The 22,429-nt window shown below is 40.7% G+C and overlaps 1 protein-coding gene across 2 annotated transcripts in view; it reads right to left on the bottom strand.

The window, feature by feature from the left end:
* Positions 1-22,429, bottom strand: part of SDK1 (sidekick cell adhesion molecule 1) — a 419,730-nt gene that overhangs the window by 95,299 nt on the left and 302,002 nt on the right. For both annotated transcript variants that reach the window (XM_035901353.1, XM_035901352.1), the window contains exons 17-21: positions 21,186-21,367; positions 12,710-12,825; positions 8,247-8,439; positions 4,923-5,021; positions 1-34 (exon numbers count right to left, since the gene is read on the bottom strand). The exon at positions 1-34 is cut by the window's left edge and continues 155 nt beyond it. In XM_035901353.1, the coding sequence (XP_035757246.1) occupies positions 1-34; positions 4,923-5,021; positions 8,247-8,439; positions 12,710-12,825; positions 21,186-21,367 (624 nt within the window). The remainder of the gene's footprint in view (positions 35-4,922; positions 5,022-8,246; positions 8,440-12,709; positions 12,826-21,185; positions 21,368-22,429) is intronic.

Below are 22,429 nucleotides of genomic sequence, written 5' to 3'. Positions count from 1 at the left end.
CCCCTGCCATAAACCTCCCAGGAGATCTGGTACCCTGAAAAACAATTACACAGAAGTCACGGGGCTGTAGCAGAGGTACGGTCTAGTTTTTCTTCTAAAGCACAGTTATACAATAATCCAGAGAGACCGGTAAATTCCTGCAAGATTTGCTTGCAGTCAGTGGTGGTAGGACTTGTTGCCTACTCTACTCCACTATGGTCACCTTTTATAAGCAGGAAAAAAAAAAAAAAGTTGAAGTAAACACTGGCTAAAATAGCCAAGTATTTTTCTAATACTGTTATTTCCAGTAAGCAAGTGATGTAGGTACCCTATGGGGTATCATCTGCCCATCAGATCACAGACAGGGGAGGACATGGAGTCTCAACCGTCTGTCTCTCTTTCTACGACTACACAGTGCTTGCTGTGAAATGGCGAGGAAACCTGGGGATCATCTCGCAGAAGGGTGGACTTTCATTTTGTGAACGCTGTGAAGTGAACAGGAAGAAACACTGGAAAATATAACATCTTCTCACCAGCTAGAACATTTAATTAAAAAATCTATATGTGCTTAGTAGGGCTACTCCCTTTCCCGGCTGAAGTAACCTTCACTGCTGTATATGTAGAAATACTTACAAATCCAACAATAACAATCAGGCAGGAACATTGCAGGAATCCTCTAGGAACTGAAAAACCTCTACTCCCCACTGCTTGTTCCTCGCACAAATCCTTTCGCAGGGTGAATCATTATCCTTTCTTTCAAAACTGTAGTGTCGCCAATGTATTGTCCGAAACCGCACTCGCCCTGACCTCCATATTATTCTTCTATCATAACCAGGCTTTCCTTTTTATCACTTTTATAACCATTTGCCTTCCAAGAACTTCTGAAACTTTCTCCTCTCTGATTTGCTCAATTTTACCTCCAAATCTGCTTGTCCTCCTCCTGCCCAGTCCCACTTTATTCTCCTTTGAACCTGACTGTGCCAGTCTCCAGAGAGCGTGTCTGAAAAGTTTGCTTGATTGCAGCTTTCTTTGTGATTTGACTCAGGGGGGGAAAAAATACACATAGCTCTTGAATGCCTGTGAAATGGAAGTGAGTGAAAACGACTAACAGAAAGGAACCCCACGGAGCGAACCACGCACGAGGCAAGCTGGCTAGAGAAACTCCCTACTGGGTTCCTGTTCCCATCATCTAAGATGAGGAATTCATACCAGTTGGGGGCCTTGAGGGGTTTTTTTTCTCCCCCCCCCTTTTTTTTTTTTTAAAAAACCCCCAACTGACAAGCTGATTAACATATACAAAATGACATAGCAAAATACCTTATGGTATTAATCAACAAGGAAACATGTCATGAACTAAAAGCATAGTGAAACAAGTATTTCTGCAAGAGTTTGAGAGGTGTGAGATGCTATCCTTCCTCCAGTCCTAGCTGCCACCACTGGCAGAGACGCGCGTTAACCTCATTTTGCATGAAAATGGGCTCAGAGTACTCACACAGTCACTAATTATGTTTCAGGCGAGGGGGCAGTGATAAAGACCAGCTACACCAAAGCCACTTGGCTGACTGCACACTGCATAGGGGAAAGGGAAAAACTCCTCAATGCTCACCTGGAGCCAGTTTTAATTAAGTGTCCAAATGGGAATTAATTAAGTCAGTACTTTACCAGTATCTCAGAAACACTGTGGCATTTTGATGCTCTCTCAAGAGGCTTGAGAATCATTTACCAGCGATCGGAGTTTATGTAGTACAGGCAAGACTATAATCTGTATGAAGATTTTGACAAAATGTAAGGACTCTATTGCCTTCATTAATAGAGGGCGAACAGAAAGGTGGAGGATGTCTGTCCACTATATTTGATGCTCAATGAAGAGGCACGAAGGAGTTGCAAACAGGATGGCTACCACAAACACCCCGTTCTTCCAAAAGCTGTGGGTGCTGTTTGTTCCAGGTAGGGCAATGTGTTAGAATGAGGAGGAGTCCGAGGAAGGTGCAGTTGTGCCTCTCCCTGCTTCCCAAGAGAGGAGACACCACAGCCGTGTCCCCAGCCAGCAGAACTTCCGTGTGCAGCCATGGATGGAGCAGAAGCTGGGCAGAGGCCACGCCGCGGCTCATCTGTCTGCCTGGGAGCTGGGGATGACCCTGCTACGCCTGCTTTGAACCCTACACGCGGGCTGGCAGAGGGAATCAAGGAGTATCACCTCTGAATAAAACAAATTGGGTTGCTCAAAGCAATAAATAACCAGGAGACAAGCAAGGGACTTTAATGCTCTCCCTATCCATTTGTGGCTTACAAACAAAAGAAAGTTTCATCCACTGTGCACTAGGGAATCTAAAGTGAGCTTCTCTCCCATCTAGACAAGCTTTGTATATACATTTAAATGTTGGTGATTATTCTTGGAACATTTTATGTTTTCTCCCCTGTGACTATAGGGATGAGACCCAGCTTTCCCACCCATTAGGCGCATGGTCTTTATGTATTTGTTGACTGAATAAAGGTTCACCAGGAAAAATATCTTGAGTTCACATGCAAATTGAAGAAAAGGCAAAGAGGCAGCATTTACTGTTGGATATTTCACTCCTGAAAGTATATTAAAACCCACTCATATAAAAAAATGCAAACAGAAAACATACACATACATACTGAGCCAACACAAAGCCAAATGTAATCACGCATAACAAAAATAGATGAAAAAACACTGAAGGAAAGGAACACCATCCACCGTACCCCCAAGTAGCACTTAAGCCACAATGACTGACAGATGGGCAGAACTTTAGGACATGTGGTGGGTAAAAATGTGAGCTCTGTTTTACAGACGTGAGCACTGCCAGAAATGGGCACGGGGGAGTCCAGCCGGCCTGGGCCGAGTGTTTCCTCTGGCTTCAGTGTGAGTGAGAATAGGAAAGGTGCCACAAAACCTTCCCGTATGCTTTGGCACTACACCCTCTCCACAAAACACTGCCTAACAGAAACTAATGACCAGAGGAGTTTCAGAAATAATTTTCTGTTGATCTGGAGTAAATTCTCTACAAGAGAGCAGTACACCCAATCACAAACTGTCCGTCTACATCCAGGTCCTCATAAATCAATGTTTACTGAGAGAACGAGGAAGATACTGAAATCTACAGCATGAGTAATGGGCAATTTCCCAGAGCAGGCTGGCTGCCAGGCACCACCCTCCCGGCTTGCCTCCTCCCAGCTCCGGTGCATGGAACAAGAAGGCCCAGTAAAGATATCAATGAGCAGAAATGATGAAGAATTGCCTCCCTAAGCACTCAGATCTCCAAGCAGCCCTCTATAAACCTTTGAGGTTCTCAGGGCATGAACAATTTTGTGATTCTTTTCTTCTAGCTGAAATGCAATTTGCATCATTAAGGACATTTTCCTTATAAACTCTGCTGGGCATTTTTACACTGGTGTTTCTTCACAAACAACAGAGCTGCCTGAGTTAATTCTTTCTGAAGCAACTTGCCCCAAATGCAACGTGGCCCATCATTGTGCTCCACCAGGTTTCAACCCATTCTGGGAGGCAGCAGCTTGTTTCTAGCAAAGCAATTTGCAACACTAAGCACAGTGCTGCCAATGCGTGCCTAACAAGGACGAGTATTACAGCATCTTCCTTAGCTAGACTTGGGTTTAGGGACCTAAGTTTAAGCACTCAGACTTAAAGGCTTTGGCCACCTTCACTGAAAAATACTGCTCTGCTTTCAGAAGCCATTAGTTTCTGTTCTCGAATCACTTAATGCATATTTCAGGAAGGTTACTATGGTATAAAGGCATAAGATGATCTGCACAAGGGCTCCACATATTCTATAAACAGCATGGAAGACACATGTACAAATGGTGCGTGCTACAGATACACAGAGAAAACACTGACAAGTGCAAGTCCTATCAAAATAATTAGACCTGTCAAAATTAAAATGCTTCAGGAAATTAAACTGATAGAACATTTCAATGTTCAGGGGCCAAAAAGTCCGATTTATTTTTTCTTAAATCCTAAAATGTGTTTGTTTTTCACAGAATACAATACAAGTTTAAAAACAAAACAAAACAAAACAAAACTAAACATTTCAATGTCAATGCTCCCTAAAGAAAATATTTTGATGCATGGGAAATCATCATCTCCCTTCCTAGCTATGATTTTTAGCTCCAGTAATTTAAAATTTGGGAGCTTTCTTGCACTTCAAAACCTTGAAAGCCTTTGTTAAATGGAATGTCCATCCTGTGCAGCTGTAATCGTTTCCCATCTGAAAACAATATTGCCTCTGTTGATAAGAACTAGAGTTTTTCTCAACTATTTATAGCTTCCTTTATGAAAAATAATGAAGTTGCTGATGTTGTATCTACACTGGCATACAGTAAATAGAGAAATAGCTTGTCAAATGGCAAGCTCATCAAAGAGAAACAAGAGCGTTCTGAACCCTTGTGATGGTTTATACAAAATTAAGTAATGACATGCAAATTCTGTCACATAGTCCACAGCCAGACCACTTGATCACAGATGAAGGATACCGCTGATTTCAGGCTTGGTCTTGATTGCAAATCTTAGCAATGCCAATCCCGATTTTGCAGCTGCAAAGTCCATGTAGGAACCCCCCACCTTCGGGGCAGAGGCTAAACACTGTCTCACAAAGTTTCAGAAATTTAGTAACACAGGTGGAGGTCACAGAAGATTTAACAAGACCAGAACCTCCATGGGGAGCTGATTTCTAATACAGACTGCCTTTTCAGTGACCACAATCATGAGCTGCCGGTAATTGGACCAGTACTTTCTGTAACGTGCCCTAGCTGACATTTCAATTACCCAAAAGAAGGACCAGAAAACCAGCGCTCACGGTAGCCATTTCTCCCTAAATGCTCTATTACACAAATATTTTTTCACTGCAATGATACACACACTTAAAAAAAAAAAATGTAAAAAAAAGGCGATAGCAGTTGATACTTGCCTGTAATGATGCCATTTTTCTCTACAGGTTCTTGCCAGCTGACCTTGAGAGATGTGTCCAGAATCTCAGTGAAACTCAGGTGTCCCACCGCTCCTGGCTCTGGCAATCAGAGAAGGAAATCTGTTAACAGGAGAACCCCACGTACTTTTAATCTGATTCATGCGGCAAGGTTAGGGCTGAAGAAATAAAACACTGAGCTGGGGCCAAGGGAAGCCTGCTGGAAACATCAGCGAGAGCTGCAGGGGAGAGGGGAGAACACAAGGTGTTAAGAAACACTTTGGATATCATCACATAAATTATTTTATCCAGTCGTCATCCCAACTGTGTGGAGAACTAAAGAGAGTGGCAGCAGGAGACTTGCATGCAACTTGTTCTCTGCCTCTCTTCTTGATCTAATCTAATTAGAACAATCAAGCTGGCAATCCTGGAAGCAATTGCATTTGCTGTTTTCCCTCAAGGATGCTGTGCGGCATTTACCTGTGCTGCTGTGTGTAGCTGATCTGGCCTTAGGTCGGTGGCAACACCACCAGCACCCCCCTTCACCTGGTAAGAGCCTTTTGGCTATGCAAGGTCAAAGCAAGGACAGTCACCAAGCCGCTGCTTGGATAGATTCTCTCAAAACAACTCTAAAAACGTCCAACATAATGGCAACTGTCTTCTGTAAAATGAATACAAGTGTGTGAAACTTTTAAAGGATTTTTATGATGTAGCTCAAGAGCTCTTAAAAATTTCAGCTCCCTAGTGTGCAATGAAAGAGCATAAAATGGAATGACTGTCAAGAATATGCCATCCTCCCTCAATTTTGATCTTCAAGGAAGACATCCTGACTGATTTTTGATCCAACTGCTGTTCTGTCTTCAATCGATGTACTGGAAAAAGGAGGTTTTGTTCACTTTATATTCACTGTGCTTCTGTCATTGGATCCCTGCCCGAGTATCCTCCAGCTCCACTGACATCAGTTGGCAATTTCTCGTCTGCAATTTCATATTTTGTTTCCTCTTCACTTTAGTCCAGTTTCTCATTCCCCTCCAGCTATGATAAAAAAAAAAAAAAGCCTGCCAGTAGGTCGGCTACAACCACATTTGCAATTCTGCAATCCTAGTGAGGAAAATTTCCAAATCCATTCTGTGTTATCTAGTAGTCAAAGCATTACAGAAAGAATTGCTGATCTGGTAGCGATCTCAGGAATACCCAACAAGAGCACAGCAATTATGTACTGCTCGGGACCCTGTATCTGCAGACACGCAAACCGCATACTCGCAAAGCTTTACTCCAATTAGCTCCCGCAGTCGCAGTCCAATTTTAATGTCATAATGAAAAACAGGTGCAGGTTACTCCAAGCCAGGACACATTGCTTCTGACTGGATGTCAGATTTTATTTGACCTACAGTTCATCAGCAAAAAGATCTGTTTGCACTATTTTTTTTTTTTCTAAAGGATTGCCTAACTTTGCTATACAGGCAGAAAATTACCACCTGAGAACATGAGTGACAGTCCTTCTGAACCTTTTTTCCCACCACATAAATCCTGAAGCAACTTAGATTCAATGAGTTCTCTGCAAAGATGCATTATACCATCCTGTACTTAACTTCTCAGTCACCATGAAAACCAAGGAAAGCAATTCTGAAGGATCAAAAAAAAAAAATAAAATAAAAATCCTGCTCATCTTTACAGCTGCATACACCAAGAAATGTTTTATATGTCTTACAAAATACAGGTCTGGCTTTTTCTCGGTTTATGTTTCATGATGGAATTTTCTTGTGTTTATGGCACACGATCCCAACATTTCCCTGTGATACTCCCACTGCCTTGATTGTGCCCCTTCTCCCACTCCGGACAAAGTCTTTAAGGCTCTTTTCTGCAGCCTTTCCTTCAGCAGAAACACTAATAGTCTCTTTCCTCTTCCCAGCTGATTAATTGTCATGAAATCTTAAGTCTTGTATATTTGGTTTCTTACTCTTCTGTACTCACTGAAATTAGCCACAGGGTTCAAATGTCAGAGAGGGAGGAAGACAGAAGGATGGACCTAAGACAGTCAAACACATTTACAAATCATCATTGCCACAAGCTTCATTTCCTTAGGAAAACAGACAAAAAAGTTAATACTACACACAAGAACCTAATGCATCTTTCCCTTTCCTCCATGCCTTTTGCTTTAACCCCAGATAAATGTGAGTGAGTTCACATTAGTGGTTCACATAGGTTTCTGGTAGGTTTGCCATCTCTGAGATCTTCTAAGAAGCAAAGGTTTAAGTCTACAATCTGCTTTTGGGCCACAGGTCTAGCATATGGAGGAGACTAACCAGAAAAGGAATATTCATTGGAAAGTATTTAATTTTCTTCATGTTCTTCCAAGAGTATCTCATGAAAAATTGGATTAGCACTTTGAGCGTCGCTTCTGTGAATGTTTATCAGATTTTTCTTCACGGGAAGACAGACTAACCTAAAAGATCCCTATTAAAGGAAAGTAGTATTTCTAAATAAAAAAAAATACCTTAATGGATTAATTGGGCATTCTTTTTTAATTCTGATTTGGATCTGTAAATGTCCAGCAGTGTTTATGATGCTCCGTGACAGGAAGATACCGAAGCGCTGGCCAGAGCCAAAATCGCTGTGGACACACAGTTAGCTACAAGGGCCATTGCAATTTAGTTGTTATCTGCATCAGACACACGCTAGCCTTGTTAGTCCCAAATATGTCTTGAGCAAACACTTCCAAGGGGCCACAGAGGCCAAAACATTTTCTGATGCAGGAGACAATTTATATGCTAAACTATCCAGCTCATTTTATTTTATCCTCACTCCAGTTTTGCAGAATAAAAGTTCCTGCATTGTTATGATCTTGGTTCTTTTATACAAACACTTGCAATATAATATAGATACAGACATTTTCAATATATTGAATAACAGAAGGAAAGAATTGTAAATTAATCATTGACCTCCACAGGAAGTTCCAGTACTCAGCTCCTAAGATCAATTCATATTTATTCGGATGCCTGAACATGGATTTAAGAGCATAAGGGTTCAGAGACAGAAACACGTTGTGTGTTAGCTGAATCAGACTCTGAAGCTTTCAGCTTCTGACCAGTGTAAAAAAATTCGTCCAGCTTTAGTCTGTAATGAAAAAAATATCAAACATCATTCAGCTGCCATGGGCTAAAAGAACACACATGGACAACCGGCTGAGGTCGTTGTCGGGTGCAAAATAACTCTACAAGAGACTTCAAACTGATTGTGAACCTGAGGTCCAATTTTAAGCACCCAGATTTGAGAATTCAAACAAAACCCAAGCGCTGAGATTCTCTACCAGTGCTGACTACTCACTGTCTTCAAGGGTGCGCAGGAGCTGGGGTGTGCTTCGTGGTCCATCGCCCGGCGTGGTAAAACACAGAACCGAAGTGTAGTAAGTAGTGTATTTCTTCAGGTTGGTGATGCAGCCACTATGAACGCCATGAAAATCTGGAGCAATGGTGACCACAGTCACAGTCTCTGGAGCATCCACTGGCCATGCTAGAAGCTAGAAAATTTAGACGCGGATGAGCTCTCATTAGAAGTTGTGTCTATTTGGAATCAAAGTATGCTTGGCTGCCAAAACCATCTTAATCTGATTGTAAAAAACAAGCAATGCTGTTAAACTACTGTCAGCTCTGACGCTGAACAGATGGATATAACACTGTTACTATGATAACTGGAGGGACATGTATAATACTCACTAGTGATGGGGGATACACTGATACCATGGAGGTATTGCAATTCTCAACGTCTGCTACTGAACGAGGCCAAAATTATTGCAAATTATTGTTTGTGTGACTGAGTCTTTTGTCTCTCTCTCTGGGCTGCTCTGACCAGCCTGGACAGTCTCTGCTGCTGAAAGGAAGCTGGAAGAAGAACAGTACTTTCAGTGCTACTCAGAGAAATGCTTTATCTTATTTTGAGGCTCCTTTAAGGATCCCGCTGGCTGGGGAGGGTAGTGGGGTAAAGGGAGGGGGAATCACAGAAACATAGAATCATTTAGGTTGGAAAAGATCTTTAAGATCATCAAGTCCAACCGTTAACCTAACACTGCCACCACTAAACCATGCCCCTAAGCACCTCATCTACCCATCTTTTAAATACCTTCAGGGATGGGGACTCAACCCCTTCCCTGGGCAACCCGTTCCAATGTTTGACAACCCCTTCTGTGAAGAAATTTTTCCTAATGTCCAACCTAAACCTGCCCTGGTGCAACTTCAGACCATTTCCCCTTGTCCTATCGCCCATTCCCAGGGAGAAGAGGCCGACCCCCACCTTGCTACAGCCTCCTCTCAGGCAGTTGTAGGGGGCGATAAGGGCTCCCCTCAGCCTCCTCTTCTCCAGGCTGAACAACCCCAGTGCCCTCAGCCGCTCCTCACAAGACTTGTGCTCCAGACCCCTCACCAGCTTTGTGGCTCTCCTCTGGACATGTTCCAGCACCGCAACGTCTTTCTTGTAGTGAGGGGCCCAAAACTGAACACAGCATTCAAGGTGCGGCCTCACCAGCACCGAGTACAGGTGCATGATCACTTCCCTACTCCTGCTGGCCACGCTATTCCTAGATACAAGCCAGGATGTCGTTGGCCTTCTTGGCCACCTGGGCACACTGCTGGCTCATATTCAGCCGGCTGTCAACCAGTACTCCCAGGTCTTGTTCCACCAGGCAGCTTTCCAGCCTCCTTCCCCTCCCACAGCCCCCCAGCCTCCTGTTGACCAGCCCTGCCTAAGAGGCTGAGAGCATTACAGTGTTCGGTGGTTTGGGGATACCCAAACTGTGAATGATTCAAGTGGTTCTGGAAGTACAGAAAGAATAGAAAATGGTTGTAAAGAGGATTACTTCAATTTTCGACACCTGGGCCCCAAAAGTTAAAACTCCTGAAGACATTTTTATGCATTTAAAGTAGCATGCTTGTCAGCTGTGCTCAGTTCTAGGTTTCATTCATTTCAGTGGATCTTCTGGATTATCAGGTTTTTTACAGTGGAGTACCTTATGTGTAGGTACCTAGATGAGGACTTAAAAAATTCATTTTTAGAAAATAACTTTGAAATTTTAAAACAATTTTTGAAATCGTCTTAACAGCTTAGGGCTCTAAAGCTTTAAAGTGCTTGTGAAATTTTTATTTTGTCCAAAAATCCTTACCTTGTCTCTTATATAAGCATGTTAAAATTCTAGGCCTTACTCAGTATCTGTGTAAATCGTACTACTTGTATTGATTTCAGGCTCATAAACATGAATAGATGCCTGAAATTAATGAGCCTTATATGACACATTTAGCCAATGTCTATAGTTTCTGATAATCAGAAAGCACAGTTAGAGGACTATAAGGAGTAATTTTGTCAGGAATATTTCATATTTTAAAAGGTGCACTTTACAACTTCTTGAAATGCAAATAAATTTCAAAGAAAAGATAAAAATGGAAAATGGTTGATGGAATAGTAAGTTTTATTTTCTTTTCTAAATCACCTTTGTCGATTACAATTGGCATTTATAACTTTGGAGAACTGAACTTCTCTTTTTTGAGTACATTTCAGTGCACAGTCTTCGGGAAACACGTGCAGAAAATAAAGATGAACAATTCCATCATTTCATCTTGCAGCAAAGCAAAGGCCTAGCTTTGACTACTGGTAATTTATGAATGTCCTGGTTTCGGCTGGGATAGAGTTAATTTTCTTCCTAGTAGCTAGTATAGTGCTGTGTTTTGGATTTAGTACCAGAAGAATGTTGATAACACACTGATGTTTTTAGTTGTTGCCAAGTAGTGCTCAGACTACTCAAGGACTTTTTGAGCTTCTCCTGCTCGGCCAGGTGCATAACAAGCTGGGAGGGAGCACAGCTGGGACAGCTGACCCAAACTGACCAAAGGGCTATTCCATACCATAGAACGTCATGCTCGGGGGGAGTTAGGTCAGTCGGTTAGGGGGAGAGTGATCGCTGCTCGGGATGAGCTGGGCATCGGTCAGTGGGTGGTGAGCAATTGCATTGTGCATCACTTGTTTTGTATATACTGTATATTCTCTTACCATTATTATTATTACTATTGTTATTCTTTTCTCTAATTAAACTGTATCTCAACCCACGGCTCTTACTTTTTTTTCCAATTCTCACTGCCCCCCCCTCCCTCAGTGGGATGGGGGAGAGCGAGCGGCTGCATGGTGCTCAGTTGCCAGCTGGGTTAAACCATGACAATAAATCATACAAGAAACTATGCAAAAGAATTAAGTGACAGAAACATTCTCACACAGTCTTTGTACTGCAATTCCCAGTCCCTCTGAGAAACAGGAATGGTAAAGCTGTTGCATCTACTGCAATCAAAGAAATCCAAGGAAAGAGGAATTTTGATCATTTCCAAACTTTTCACCGACCACTGACAGATACAAATTACCATTTTAGTTATTTTATACCATTGCTACGGAAACTGAAACATAAATTAGAAGTAGTTATGCGATGAGACTAAGGATCTATAGACTGAAACTCTGGTTGAATAAAAGAAAGAATAAAAAACTGAAATACGACTTTTGCAAATCTGACTGAGCTCACCATGCTTGGATTTGCACCAGAAAATTATAGTGCACTGCACTCCACTGAGCCCAAAAAGCGCTTTTATTCTCCAGAGTCTGAACAGAAGCCAAACACTACTGCTGCATTGAGGATTCAGCGAATACTCTTGCAGCCCTGTCAGTCACCTCGTCTTGAGAACTGACTCTATCTGTAGGAAAAACAGACATACCCATCTACACGTATATAGCACTTCAGCAGCGGGATTCTGAAACCATGACTGGTTTTTATGAGAAATATATAGATGGGAAAAATATACGGAAACTCCCATGCATACCTCTGTTTCAGTTTCTCCATCAATGAGAAATTCCTAGAGAAGGATCAAGCCTTCCAAAACTTCTAAAATCCACCTACAACCTCTCAAATTCACAGCTTGTCTTCTGAACTACACATCCTTCTCAACTCACCCAACATTCCCTCAGCCAACACCTAAATCAACCTTCCCCCTCCCTGCTCATACCTGTCTTCCCTTTTCCTGCTCTGCGATTCCTACAAGATTTCTCTTTGTTCTTTCCATGAACGTTTTTAAACTCTTCGTTTCTTATGCCCCTATGGCTGAACCACTGAAGGAGTTTCTATTAAGCAGTCCTTCCTGAGAGACAGAAATAAACCACTCCAGCTACCTTCTTAGCATACACTCCACTGGTCAAAGTACCAACAAGTGCTCTGTTAAGCACTCTCTACTCTGCGTACTCTAATAGATATTGCCAGTTGCCCCATCAACAGGGACTTCTCATGCTAACTCCGCGTCATCAAGCATGATTAATAAATTTTACATTCTTACATCTCCCAAATCATCACAGTGGGAAAGTTAGGACAAATATTTAGTGCGATGTCTTGGTTCCTAATGAAATGAATGGTAATTTTGCATTAGAGTAAATAGAAATCTAAAGGTTGATTTTCAGTGGCACAACGACATATCTCCTGTGTTGACTTTCCAAGCTGTTTGACATGGAACTGCTTTTTGGCTTTGGAAGCTCTCCAGGTAAATGACAAAGGTATTAGGACTTCTAGCCTATGACATATTCCCTTAGAAAATTAGCAAGTGTTAGGCATAACAACTGCTCACTTCTTCATTTTACTCATGTAAGATACCCCTGAAAATACACAGTCACTTTGGAGATTCAGAGGTGATTAGATTCAACTTCTAATTGTTATGTATACCAGGACTGTTAAGGGAAATGTTATCTGAACGTACAGAAATCTTGTTTCTACTTACCTTGTATCCTTGATTAATACCATTGATGAACTGTTGGGGTGGAGGGTTCCAGAGGAACTGGATGGTTGTGGAGTTCACGGCTTCGACTTGCACGTTCTGTGGTGGAGCTGTAGGCACTGCTCCCGGTCAGCAGAGAGGGAAACAAAATAAAACAGAGAGGAGGAGGGATGAGGGGACAAAAGAGAAAAGCTATTCACTGCCACTGAGTCACAAAGTGATAACAACCCTGAGAAAAGGAGGCACTTCTTGTGAAATAGTAACCAGCAATGATTTGGAAGGAAGAGTAATTGGGTTAATTTCTCATTCTGTATCGGAGATTCTTTCAAGGGGAGGGGATGAAATGATTTCTGTAGCTTATTATTCCACAGACAAGTTTCTCATAAAGACTTGAGACAGAAGCTAGGTAATGACAGGTGAACACATCTCTTTCGATTATGACTGCACAGAGAATGAATAGTTTCAGAAAGAAATTTCTTGGGTCTTTTAATACCGCACAATTCCCCAGATCAGACAAGCAAACATGGAGTTCGCACAATTAAAACTCTAATTGTGAATTATAATCTGGCGACAGCATCTGTTTATTATTTACTGCTGCTTAAAGCATTAGGACCAGCCATATCGCATGCAGTAAAGATTTTTCTTGGGAATTGGAGATGTTCTCGTTTTATCTTGATATGATATTCATTCATGTATATTGAATTGATTATATATATTCTGAGCCAATACATCCTCTAATCTACTAAAAGTTGCATAAACATTTTATGCCAAGTATTTAATTAGACAGATGTTTTCTCAATACAAAAGAAAACATGGAACATAAAGGCATAATGCCTTCAAACAACAAAAAAATAACACCTAAATATTTTGCCATTTAATATAATGTCTCTCTATATACCTTCCAGGCAATTTCTCCAACTTACTGCTTTAGGATGTCATTTCTATAGTTCTCAGAGGAAAGAACACTAATAGACAGGTTTATCTTTCTGAAATTACCAAGCTTATAGTAACTGTAAGAAAACAACTCCTACTGGAGTTTAAAAAAATGGACTAATACCCTTTGATTCCCAGAAAATAAGTTTAATAAAGCTTCAAAGTTATAACTATTGACCGCCACATGCATTGGTATTCTCCGAAAGAGGAACTATCCGCAAGTGGTTTTGAAGCCTGGAAAGCTTTGTTCCTTCTGCTTCCAAGGGACAATTTCTACCAAAGCCCAATGACCTATGCTTCTAAAAAGTATCCACAATTCCCACTGAGATAGAGTAGTTTGCTCCATACTTTTCAAAAACAGGTCACAAACTTTTCAAGCTTCAAAGTACTTTTGAAAGATGAGTCTTTGTATGGAGAAGAAATCAAGACATTAGGTTCAAAAATGTAAAGATGTCCCTTTTTCCACCAAAAGCCAAGTTTGTTTGAAAGAGACATAAAGGGGCGTTATTCTTAACTGGTGTACAAGCTATAGTGAGACTGCAGCCCACAGAGCTAGGACAGTGTACGCTTATCAAAGACATCCACACCTTAGAAACATCAACACTGAAAAATGGAGAAACGCTCAAAGATTTGAAAGGGTTGAAATGACAAGAACATCCGCTTTCATGCCATGTCACACAAACTCCCTGATGCCTACTATGGCTTGAAAATTTAGCTCTGCACTTTTTTTTTAACCTCAAAACCTGCATATTACTCAGAATTTTCTTGCCCTAATTTAAAACCTGATGTCACAATTTATGAACTATGCATAATTATTGAGTTCTAAACCCAGAATTTATTTGATACTACTCTAAATTTTCATTAGAATCTGGGTCCTACTTCCTGCCACGTATCATAATTCCCTGTACGCTTTTGGAAAGTTATAATATTATCTTAATGACCTGTAGACATCATGAAGATTTTGCAGTTAAGAGATTCACCAAATCATCCTGATATACGGTCATATATATATTAAAGTCACTCTACAGTCATAACGAGCTGCTTTGGCTACATTCCCCTACTAAATTTACTTTTTCTTATTCATGTTCTTTCATGAAACTGTTTATTATGAGAGCCATAGGATGTATTTCAATTTGCTTTTGTACTTTGTATAATTAAAGGTTAATGTGAATAAGATTTAAAAAAAAAAAAAAAAAAAGTCTTACTTTACTGCATCCTTTAGATATTGTAACCACCAGAGATTTGTTATTGCAGAAGAAAATTGTATTAGAAGCCTTCAAGTTGGTTTGTTATCAGAAAGTCACCTGGCTATCATTGATACATTAATCTCCTTCTGTCAGGAAGGCTAAATCAGCTGAGCATCATCCTCTCCACCCATTCCTCTCCCTTCTGCTGAACTGCTCCGTTACAACTCTATTTACATGTGCTAGGTTTTGTAACACAAATATTGTACAGAAAATCTATACATAACTCATGTGCTGCCCACTGACAGCCACACTTGAAGAAATGCAGAACTTTGGCAGTGGTAGGAAGAGTCTGGTTTTCCCAGGCATAAGGAACACCGACAGGCGAGCCGAGAGCACAGCCAGTCCCAGCAGGGCGCTCCTGCTGCCTTTCTCATTTTCCTGACACCCAGATTAGCGTGCGCATTGCTGCTGCATTTCTGTGGGCACTGTTTTCTTTAGTGGAGGATCCCGTGGATGCCGTACAACGAATAGCAAATTTCCAGTCATTTCAGGGATTTTATTCTAAGGGTCTGATGAGTTTTTTACATACAATTCAAAATATTGCAATTTTTTTGAGAGGAAAAAACCTGCATCAGCAAGCACCAAGTTTTCATTTGCAGTCCCTAGAGTCCTCCAAAAAGCTCAGGTGAGCACTTGAGGATAGGTTTACTACGTTTTTAGACGCATGGATAACTAAATGCATTAGTTATTTCTTTTAAAAATGCTGCCTTTCTCATTTTCCTGACACCCAGATTAGCGTGCGCATTGCTGCTGCATTTCTGTGGGCACTGTTTTCTTTAGTGGAGGATCCCGTGGATGCCGTACAACGAATAGCAAATTTCCAGTCATTTCAGGGATTTTATTCTAAGGGTCTGATGAGTTTTTTACATACAATTCAAAATATTGCAATTTTTTTGAGAGGAAAAAACCTGCATCAGCAAGCACCAAGTTTTCATTTGCAGTCCCTAGAGTCCTCCAAAAAGCTCAGGTGAGCACTTGAGGATAGGTTTACTACGTTTTTAGACGCATGGATAACTAAATGCATTAGTTATTTCTTTTAAAAAGGGTTTTTTTTTTTTCAATAGGAGGTAATTTCCTGAAACAAGAATAAACAATCATAGCACAAAAAATACCCACTACAAGAAGAAAAATTATGAACAGAAAACATGAAAGATTCAGAATGTTGGAAACCATGATTTATATATTACAATTCCTCTTTGGACATCTTTATTGAAAAATCAGCATCTGCATCTCAATGAATGCATTTAAAAGACGGAAAGAACATGGTCCATCTGATATGCATAAGCTTAATTATACTGCAGAAGACATAATAAAATACATTTTTATATTTTTAATCAGTAAAATATTGGCATTATAATCTCAAATTTACTTCAACATGCCAGTATGAAGTTCTCCTTTTATGTCCTGATATTAAAGACTTTCTTCATTTCTCAACAGTCTTGCATTTAAAAAAGAAAAGCAGTTTGACAGAAGCTAAATCAAAACTGACCTTCTGGTCACTTCAAAACTCAAATACTTTCCCAAGATGATGGTTAGTAACTTACTGAAGCTGTGACTGTCCACATAAAGATTTTCTAATTTAGTGGTAGATATCTATCCTCTTCCTACAAGTCTTTTGTTGTCAAGCGGTACAGAAGCTACCGATGTCAAACAGGTGTTTCAAAAGTAATCCCAAAGTATTTACACGCTCAGTTTTTAAACCTGTTCTTCATCGTGTTTGCAAGCATTCCTAAATGACCTCACAGCGGAGACCCATCTGGGAGTCATCTCGGAATTGCAGATCAAATTGGTCAGACAAAACCAACTGTTACTTTCTTCCCAATAAAGTTCATGTGGTCGGAAATCTGTTAAGAGCTCAGCCCCCGGGACCGCAAGTTAATGCACGGCATTCTAAGTAGAAAAGGTCATGGACGCACTCTAGATAAAAGCCATTAAAAGGGTTTCGCTGATGAGATAATTGAGAGGAGAGAAGGCATTAAGGTTAAGCATGTGTACATGCAATTATTCTGTCTCTAGCTATGTGCAAATAGCATGTGAACCCCGCCGAGATTCTGACAGCCAGACTACTAGTCTTAAATACAGATCTTCAACAGAGGCTTGTAGAAAAGTCTCCTACTCCTCCAGAGCTCCTGACCTTTAGGGTGGCAGCTTCCATGTCTCAATAAGGCAGGCTCGGGGAACTGCAGGTTTTTCTCTATGTGAAGATTTGGTTGTTTCCCTCAATGCACTGGGCTAAGCGGCGCATCCCCGGTGGGAGCGGTGGGGAGAGTCTGCCACGGAAGCACGCGATTCCTCCTGAGCAGCCTCTTCCCCTATGCTCCTGGCTGATGTCCTTTGCTGTGCTATGAACCGCAGCAGGGACATAGAAAAAGCGGTCTCTGCAATTCTACGCATGACGATATGTGAAATTTAGTAGTGCGAGATTTGGCACTAACTGAAGAGTTTTGCTTCTTGCAGCTGGGAAATGCCTTCTTCCTTTCTTGCATGCTCCTCACAAGGGCAAGATTTTACTTTTTTATTAAGAGCTGGGGGCCAGGGGCCTCACTGAGACAACTGCTAACTTCACAACTTTTGTGAAATCATTAAAAAAAAAAAAAAAAAAAAAAAAAAAAAAAAAAAAAGCAGTAGATGGCAAATGATACCTAACAGTGATAAAACAGAGATACAAAATCCAGCACTACAACTCCAACCTGCTTCTACACAGGAGCAGCTGGGCCCAAAATGGCCATGGATGCTCCAAGGCTGTTGGTACGCTCCCCGAAGGAAGTGAACGAGGATCTTTAAGATGTTTTTACCAAGAAAGCCTAAGGGAAAACCAAGGGAAATCTCTTTTTACTGAGATAAAATTGAATGCTTGCAGAGGACACTTCTTATTCAGAGATTCCTTTTTCAAGATTATTTCCTACATAAAGTAGGAAGCTTTCAGTTAACGGGGTTTTCTCTAGCTCTTCTGTCTCAGTCTTACAAATTTCTCTGATTCACCTCCTACTGCCAGAGGAAGGAACTACTTTGGATCTGGCTGAACAGATTCATCTTGCTTTTATCCTTTTCTCCACACCTTTCAAGGTGTCCATGCACAGCGCAGAAGGGAAAATAAAACAGTATCAAACTACACGTTGAGACCTATGAACTTAAGACGTAAGACTGGCTTTTGGGATATGCATCAAGAGAATGACATAGCACTTAAAGTAGAAACAAAAGTGGGTAAATATCAATGCAAAGAGCCTAATGAAAGCTATGTCTCTACTTTCAAACTTTGCCTTGCCTAAATCTAAGGAATGGCAGAAGTTTTTCAATGAGAGAGAAGGTCAGAAGCATTCATGCTAGTGAGATTAAAAGGACAAACCCATAGTAAAGGATGGAAGCTTCTGCCTTCTCAAATCCACCTGCAGGAAAAGGTAGACATGTCCAACAGTACAGAGGAGAGGCATCGTCACCACCATCCAGAAAGATGTTTATACATCTCACAAAGCTATTCTTATATGAAAAGGTATTGCGAAACTTCAGTTTTTCATATGGCAATGAAGAGTCCTGCAGGACACTGTTTAAATAAGTTAAAATTGCCCTATGCAGAAGGCTGGCACAAATCCCTGTGAAAAGTAACATCAAAGTAAGGAACAGCTGGAGAAACTCTGATGAAGACAGACCTATATATACAGCGCATCAAAGGATTAGGCTGAATATCACTCTGAAAAGACTTTCAAGATTTAGAGACAGTCAAAACTGTCTGACCCTAGTGCTAGGATGTTCAGTGCTTTGCCAGTAAGTCTTTCTGACATTTTATCTAACTGACATTACGTGCCAGTTTCTCTACAAGTTTAGATCTTTCAGCATCTTACGAGTTTGGCTACATTCTAGAAGTTGGTGATTTTTGAAGACCTTTGCGTAGCTGATTAGTTATCAGAGGCTAAAGCAATGCCAGAGGACTAATAAGGGATTAATAGAGTAGGTTCTGGTATAAATCCACAGCTTATATGGCCAGTCGATATTCCCTAGGACAAAGATGCCAATGTGCTGATGTGCTCCTGCCAATGGGTTGATCTGCTCCCAGTGTTCATTTCTTGCCAGGCTTTGACTGCCTAGCACATTTGATTAATATGAGGTGTTTCAGGTATTTTTCATCTGCAGACAGACAGGTTCTTGCCAGCATAGCTCATATCATTTAATGCGCATCAGAACAGAGGCGCCAGTGGTGGTAGTAGGAGAGGGGGATGGATGGGAGTGTGTGTCTTTGACATTTATCTCCACTCATATTAAAATCAGAATATGATTTACAAGGCAGTTTTACACATGGCTTTTTCTTACTCCTGCTGGTTTGGTTTGGGAAGGACATCCTGGAGCAAGAAACAGCCACTGGCTTTTCCTGTCATTTCCCAACTACAGCAAAGACAAAGGAGCAGAGTTTTGGACAGTAGCGCATTATACAGGGAGGCTTGATAGTCACCCAGTTTCAAAATTACACTGATACCGACCAGCCTCCCTTTTCAACTCTACATGTAAAAAGGCTTCAAATTCTTTTTAAAACAGACCACCAGCCTTTGGTGATTTGCACAGAAACCCAGCAAAGCATTCATTAGGAGGTGGCAGCATCCATGAAGTAGTTATTTACTGCTATTATTAAATACTGATATAAAATACATAAGAAATATCCAGTTTTTCTTCTGTGTCTACCCACCGTTGAGCATTTCAGAACTACAGAGAGACAAACAGGCCACTGCAGGTTGTCCTGCAGGCTAAACATTCTTGCTGATTAATATGAATGCAGGACTGACTACACTTAATTCATGGCAGAGGATTTACATCCTTATAAATGACAACAGACAGCCAATCAATAAAGGATGATAATAACAGCACATAATATCAAGGGAAATTAGAGTCAATTGCAGGGTTTAAGTAAAAGAGTGTGAAGTCCAAACCTGAGTCTTAATAGATGGAAGGTTAAGGTGCTATCATAGCTTAAAACGTGCAAATAAACACAGTAATGAATTACAAGCATATTCACAAAAGAGATTCAAATTCTGTGTGCACACCAATTCTCAGCAGAGATCTGGTCTTTAGTGGGATACAAAACATTAATCCTGGCTGCAAGGAGAAGACTTCAAGAAAAAACATTTCAAGGTCTGCTATAAATACTTCTAGAAAGAGGTTGAGTGTGTCTAGACTCCTCTAAACTGCGAGACTTTACATGCCCTAAAACAAAATATAGATAGCTTCCTTCTTTAATTGTTGTGGTTAATTAGCATTGCATATAAATAATTTTTTCTTAAAGATCTCCCTACACCTCAAACTGTATCTAATCACGTTATAATGTGCTCCTAGTAACAATTAACAAACAGCCACATATTCTTCACTGGCTGTAAATTAACTGATGTACTGTAAATTTGCAAGTTTTTAAAATAGCTGAATTGTTTTACGGCCAATAGAGACCATGTACCGTCCAGTGCTTAGGATCCAGCACAACCCTGCAATTATGGGAATATCTGAAAGCTTTAAGGGCCTGGTACTTAATTATCCTACGGATTTTTATACCAATCTAGAGGTGTAAACATGCCTTACACTGGTTGTAAAAAGTAATTACATATCCTTTTGTTGATGTAATTTATACTCTTCTTAAAGCACTTACCAGAAAGGTGTGGAGGAGCTGCAGCATAAAAATCAGGGCTTTAAAGATCATTTTATCTTCCTCTTTGCAAATGTCTGCACTGTTCCTGAAATGCTACAAAACACTTTCTCCACAGGCTGTATTTCTCTCCCTACAGTTTCTTTCCAATTTATTCCATATTTCTAAAACAAGGTATTCTGTGATTATCAGAACTAATGCAGCTGGTTTACTCAGCTCCTGTCTCCTATATTGCATATGCAGCATATTGCATATCTCAACCACGATAAACCCAATTCCCTGCCATATTCTCTCTGACTCTCCTGGCAGAGTAACCTCAGCCCCTGCCTGTCACACATCCTATAAATCCATTCCATAGGACCCCAGCTCTCTTCGCTATTTCTATTTATTACTTATGCTGCGGCTGACTCTGACCTGCAAGCGTGGTAACATGTCATCACAAGGGTCAACAAAAATAGATAATTTTTGAATCCACTCACAGCTTTTTCTGCAACAGAGATAGTAGCAGAGTCTCGTCTTGTCCCTGCTTAGGCATTTGAAATTTGTAGGCGTTTCCTACCCCAAGCTGTCTATCAAATTTGATTGAAATGACCGTTCATTTTACATGTTGTTAGGTGGGACTACCAGAGAGTGCATCTCCTCCTTCGGAAACTGTGCCATCAAGGTCTGATTTGCTCACCTCCTTGCAAAGTGTACTCTGTCACAGGTCTGCTGAACGCTCCCAGGCCGGCTCCGTTGTAAGATGCCACCTGGATTTCATACTGGGTCCAAATGATCAGGTCTTTCACTAAGCAGTAGTTAATTTCTGCACTGGTGATGTTCTTATACTGGTATTCCCCAGGGAGGCCGGCCAGGCGATACCTACCATATGGGAAGAAAAATTTACTAATTAATTAGTTGGTATCAATTATAGCCCATATCCTGACTGGCAAAATAGCTTCCTTGGTGAAGAGGCAATATGCAAACTTTTATAGCAAAATTATACAAAGCATAACGAAAAATAATCAGAAAGAACAAACTAACTCCTGATAAAACCGTATCGTGTTTGACTGCTATAATATTTATAATCTGATCTCACTGAGATTACATGCTCAGGGCTAAACAAAACGGGTATTTTATCCTGTTTTACGGTTGCAGAAAAATTACAGCTTTTTAAATGTGGCTTGTCTAGTAAAAGCTGTGATTTAGTAGAAAAAGTAGCCCAGATGTGATTTTTATCAGGGTGATGCTGTAAATCAGCTTGAGAAATGTTTTTTTCCTTCTCCTCTGAAATCTGAAAAGGAAGAGCTCAGAGGGCTCTGACCTAGAGTCTCAGGCATTGCCACCTCTGGCTTCCACCAGGATTTACTTCACAGAATGACTAAAATAAGGACGCAATATAGTTGAGATTGAAGGATCGGTTAAGCACTGGAATTCCAGGAGAAGGGCCGTAGCAAATACGGATGAGCGGTAAACATCCTGACAAACTTTCTGCTGAGACGTGGACAGCTGAAACAGCTGAAACACTGAATATATTTTTCCCATGTAAAAACTGTATTGCAGAATACAGAGCCCCTTTGATGTGTCTCTTCAGGCCAAGAAACTAAGGAAAAGAACTAAATTATAGAAAACAAACAAACCTTGCAAATCTGTGAATGTGAACAGTACTGTCTGTTTTCTTTCCTTTAGGAAAATGGTACAGTGGATGCTTACAATATGCTAATTGACAAAAAAAATCAGAAGAACAGGCCAAGTAAGGGGCACAAGGCATTACTATTCCATGAAAAAGACAAATATGGAAACAGATTTTTATTCACCGCACAGCTTTTATGCACTCTTATTCATCTTTTGCTTTACAGCAATCACCAAAAGCTTATTGACTCAAAACAATTCCATTGACATCTTACAGTCTGATTTTAAATTCATCTAAGTTAAATTGGTCCA

The sequence above is a fragment of the Egretta garzetta genome, unplaced genomic scaffold (genome assembly GCF_000687185.1).
Source record: "Egretta garzetta isolate BGI_Z169 unplaced genomic scaffold, ASM68718v1 scaffold299, whole genome shotgun sequence".
Taxonomy (NCBI): domain Eukaryota; kingdom Metazoa; phylum Chordata; class Aves; order Pelecaniformes; family Ardeidae; genus Egretta; species Egretta garzetta.
This window is presented reverse-complemented; position numbering and strand designations above follow the sequence as displayed.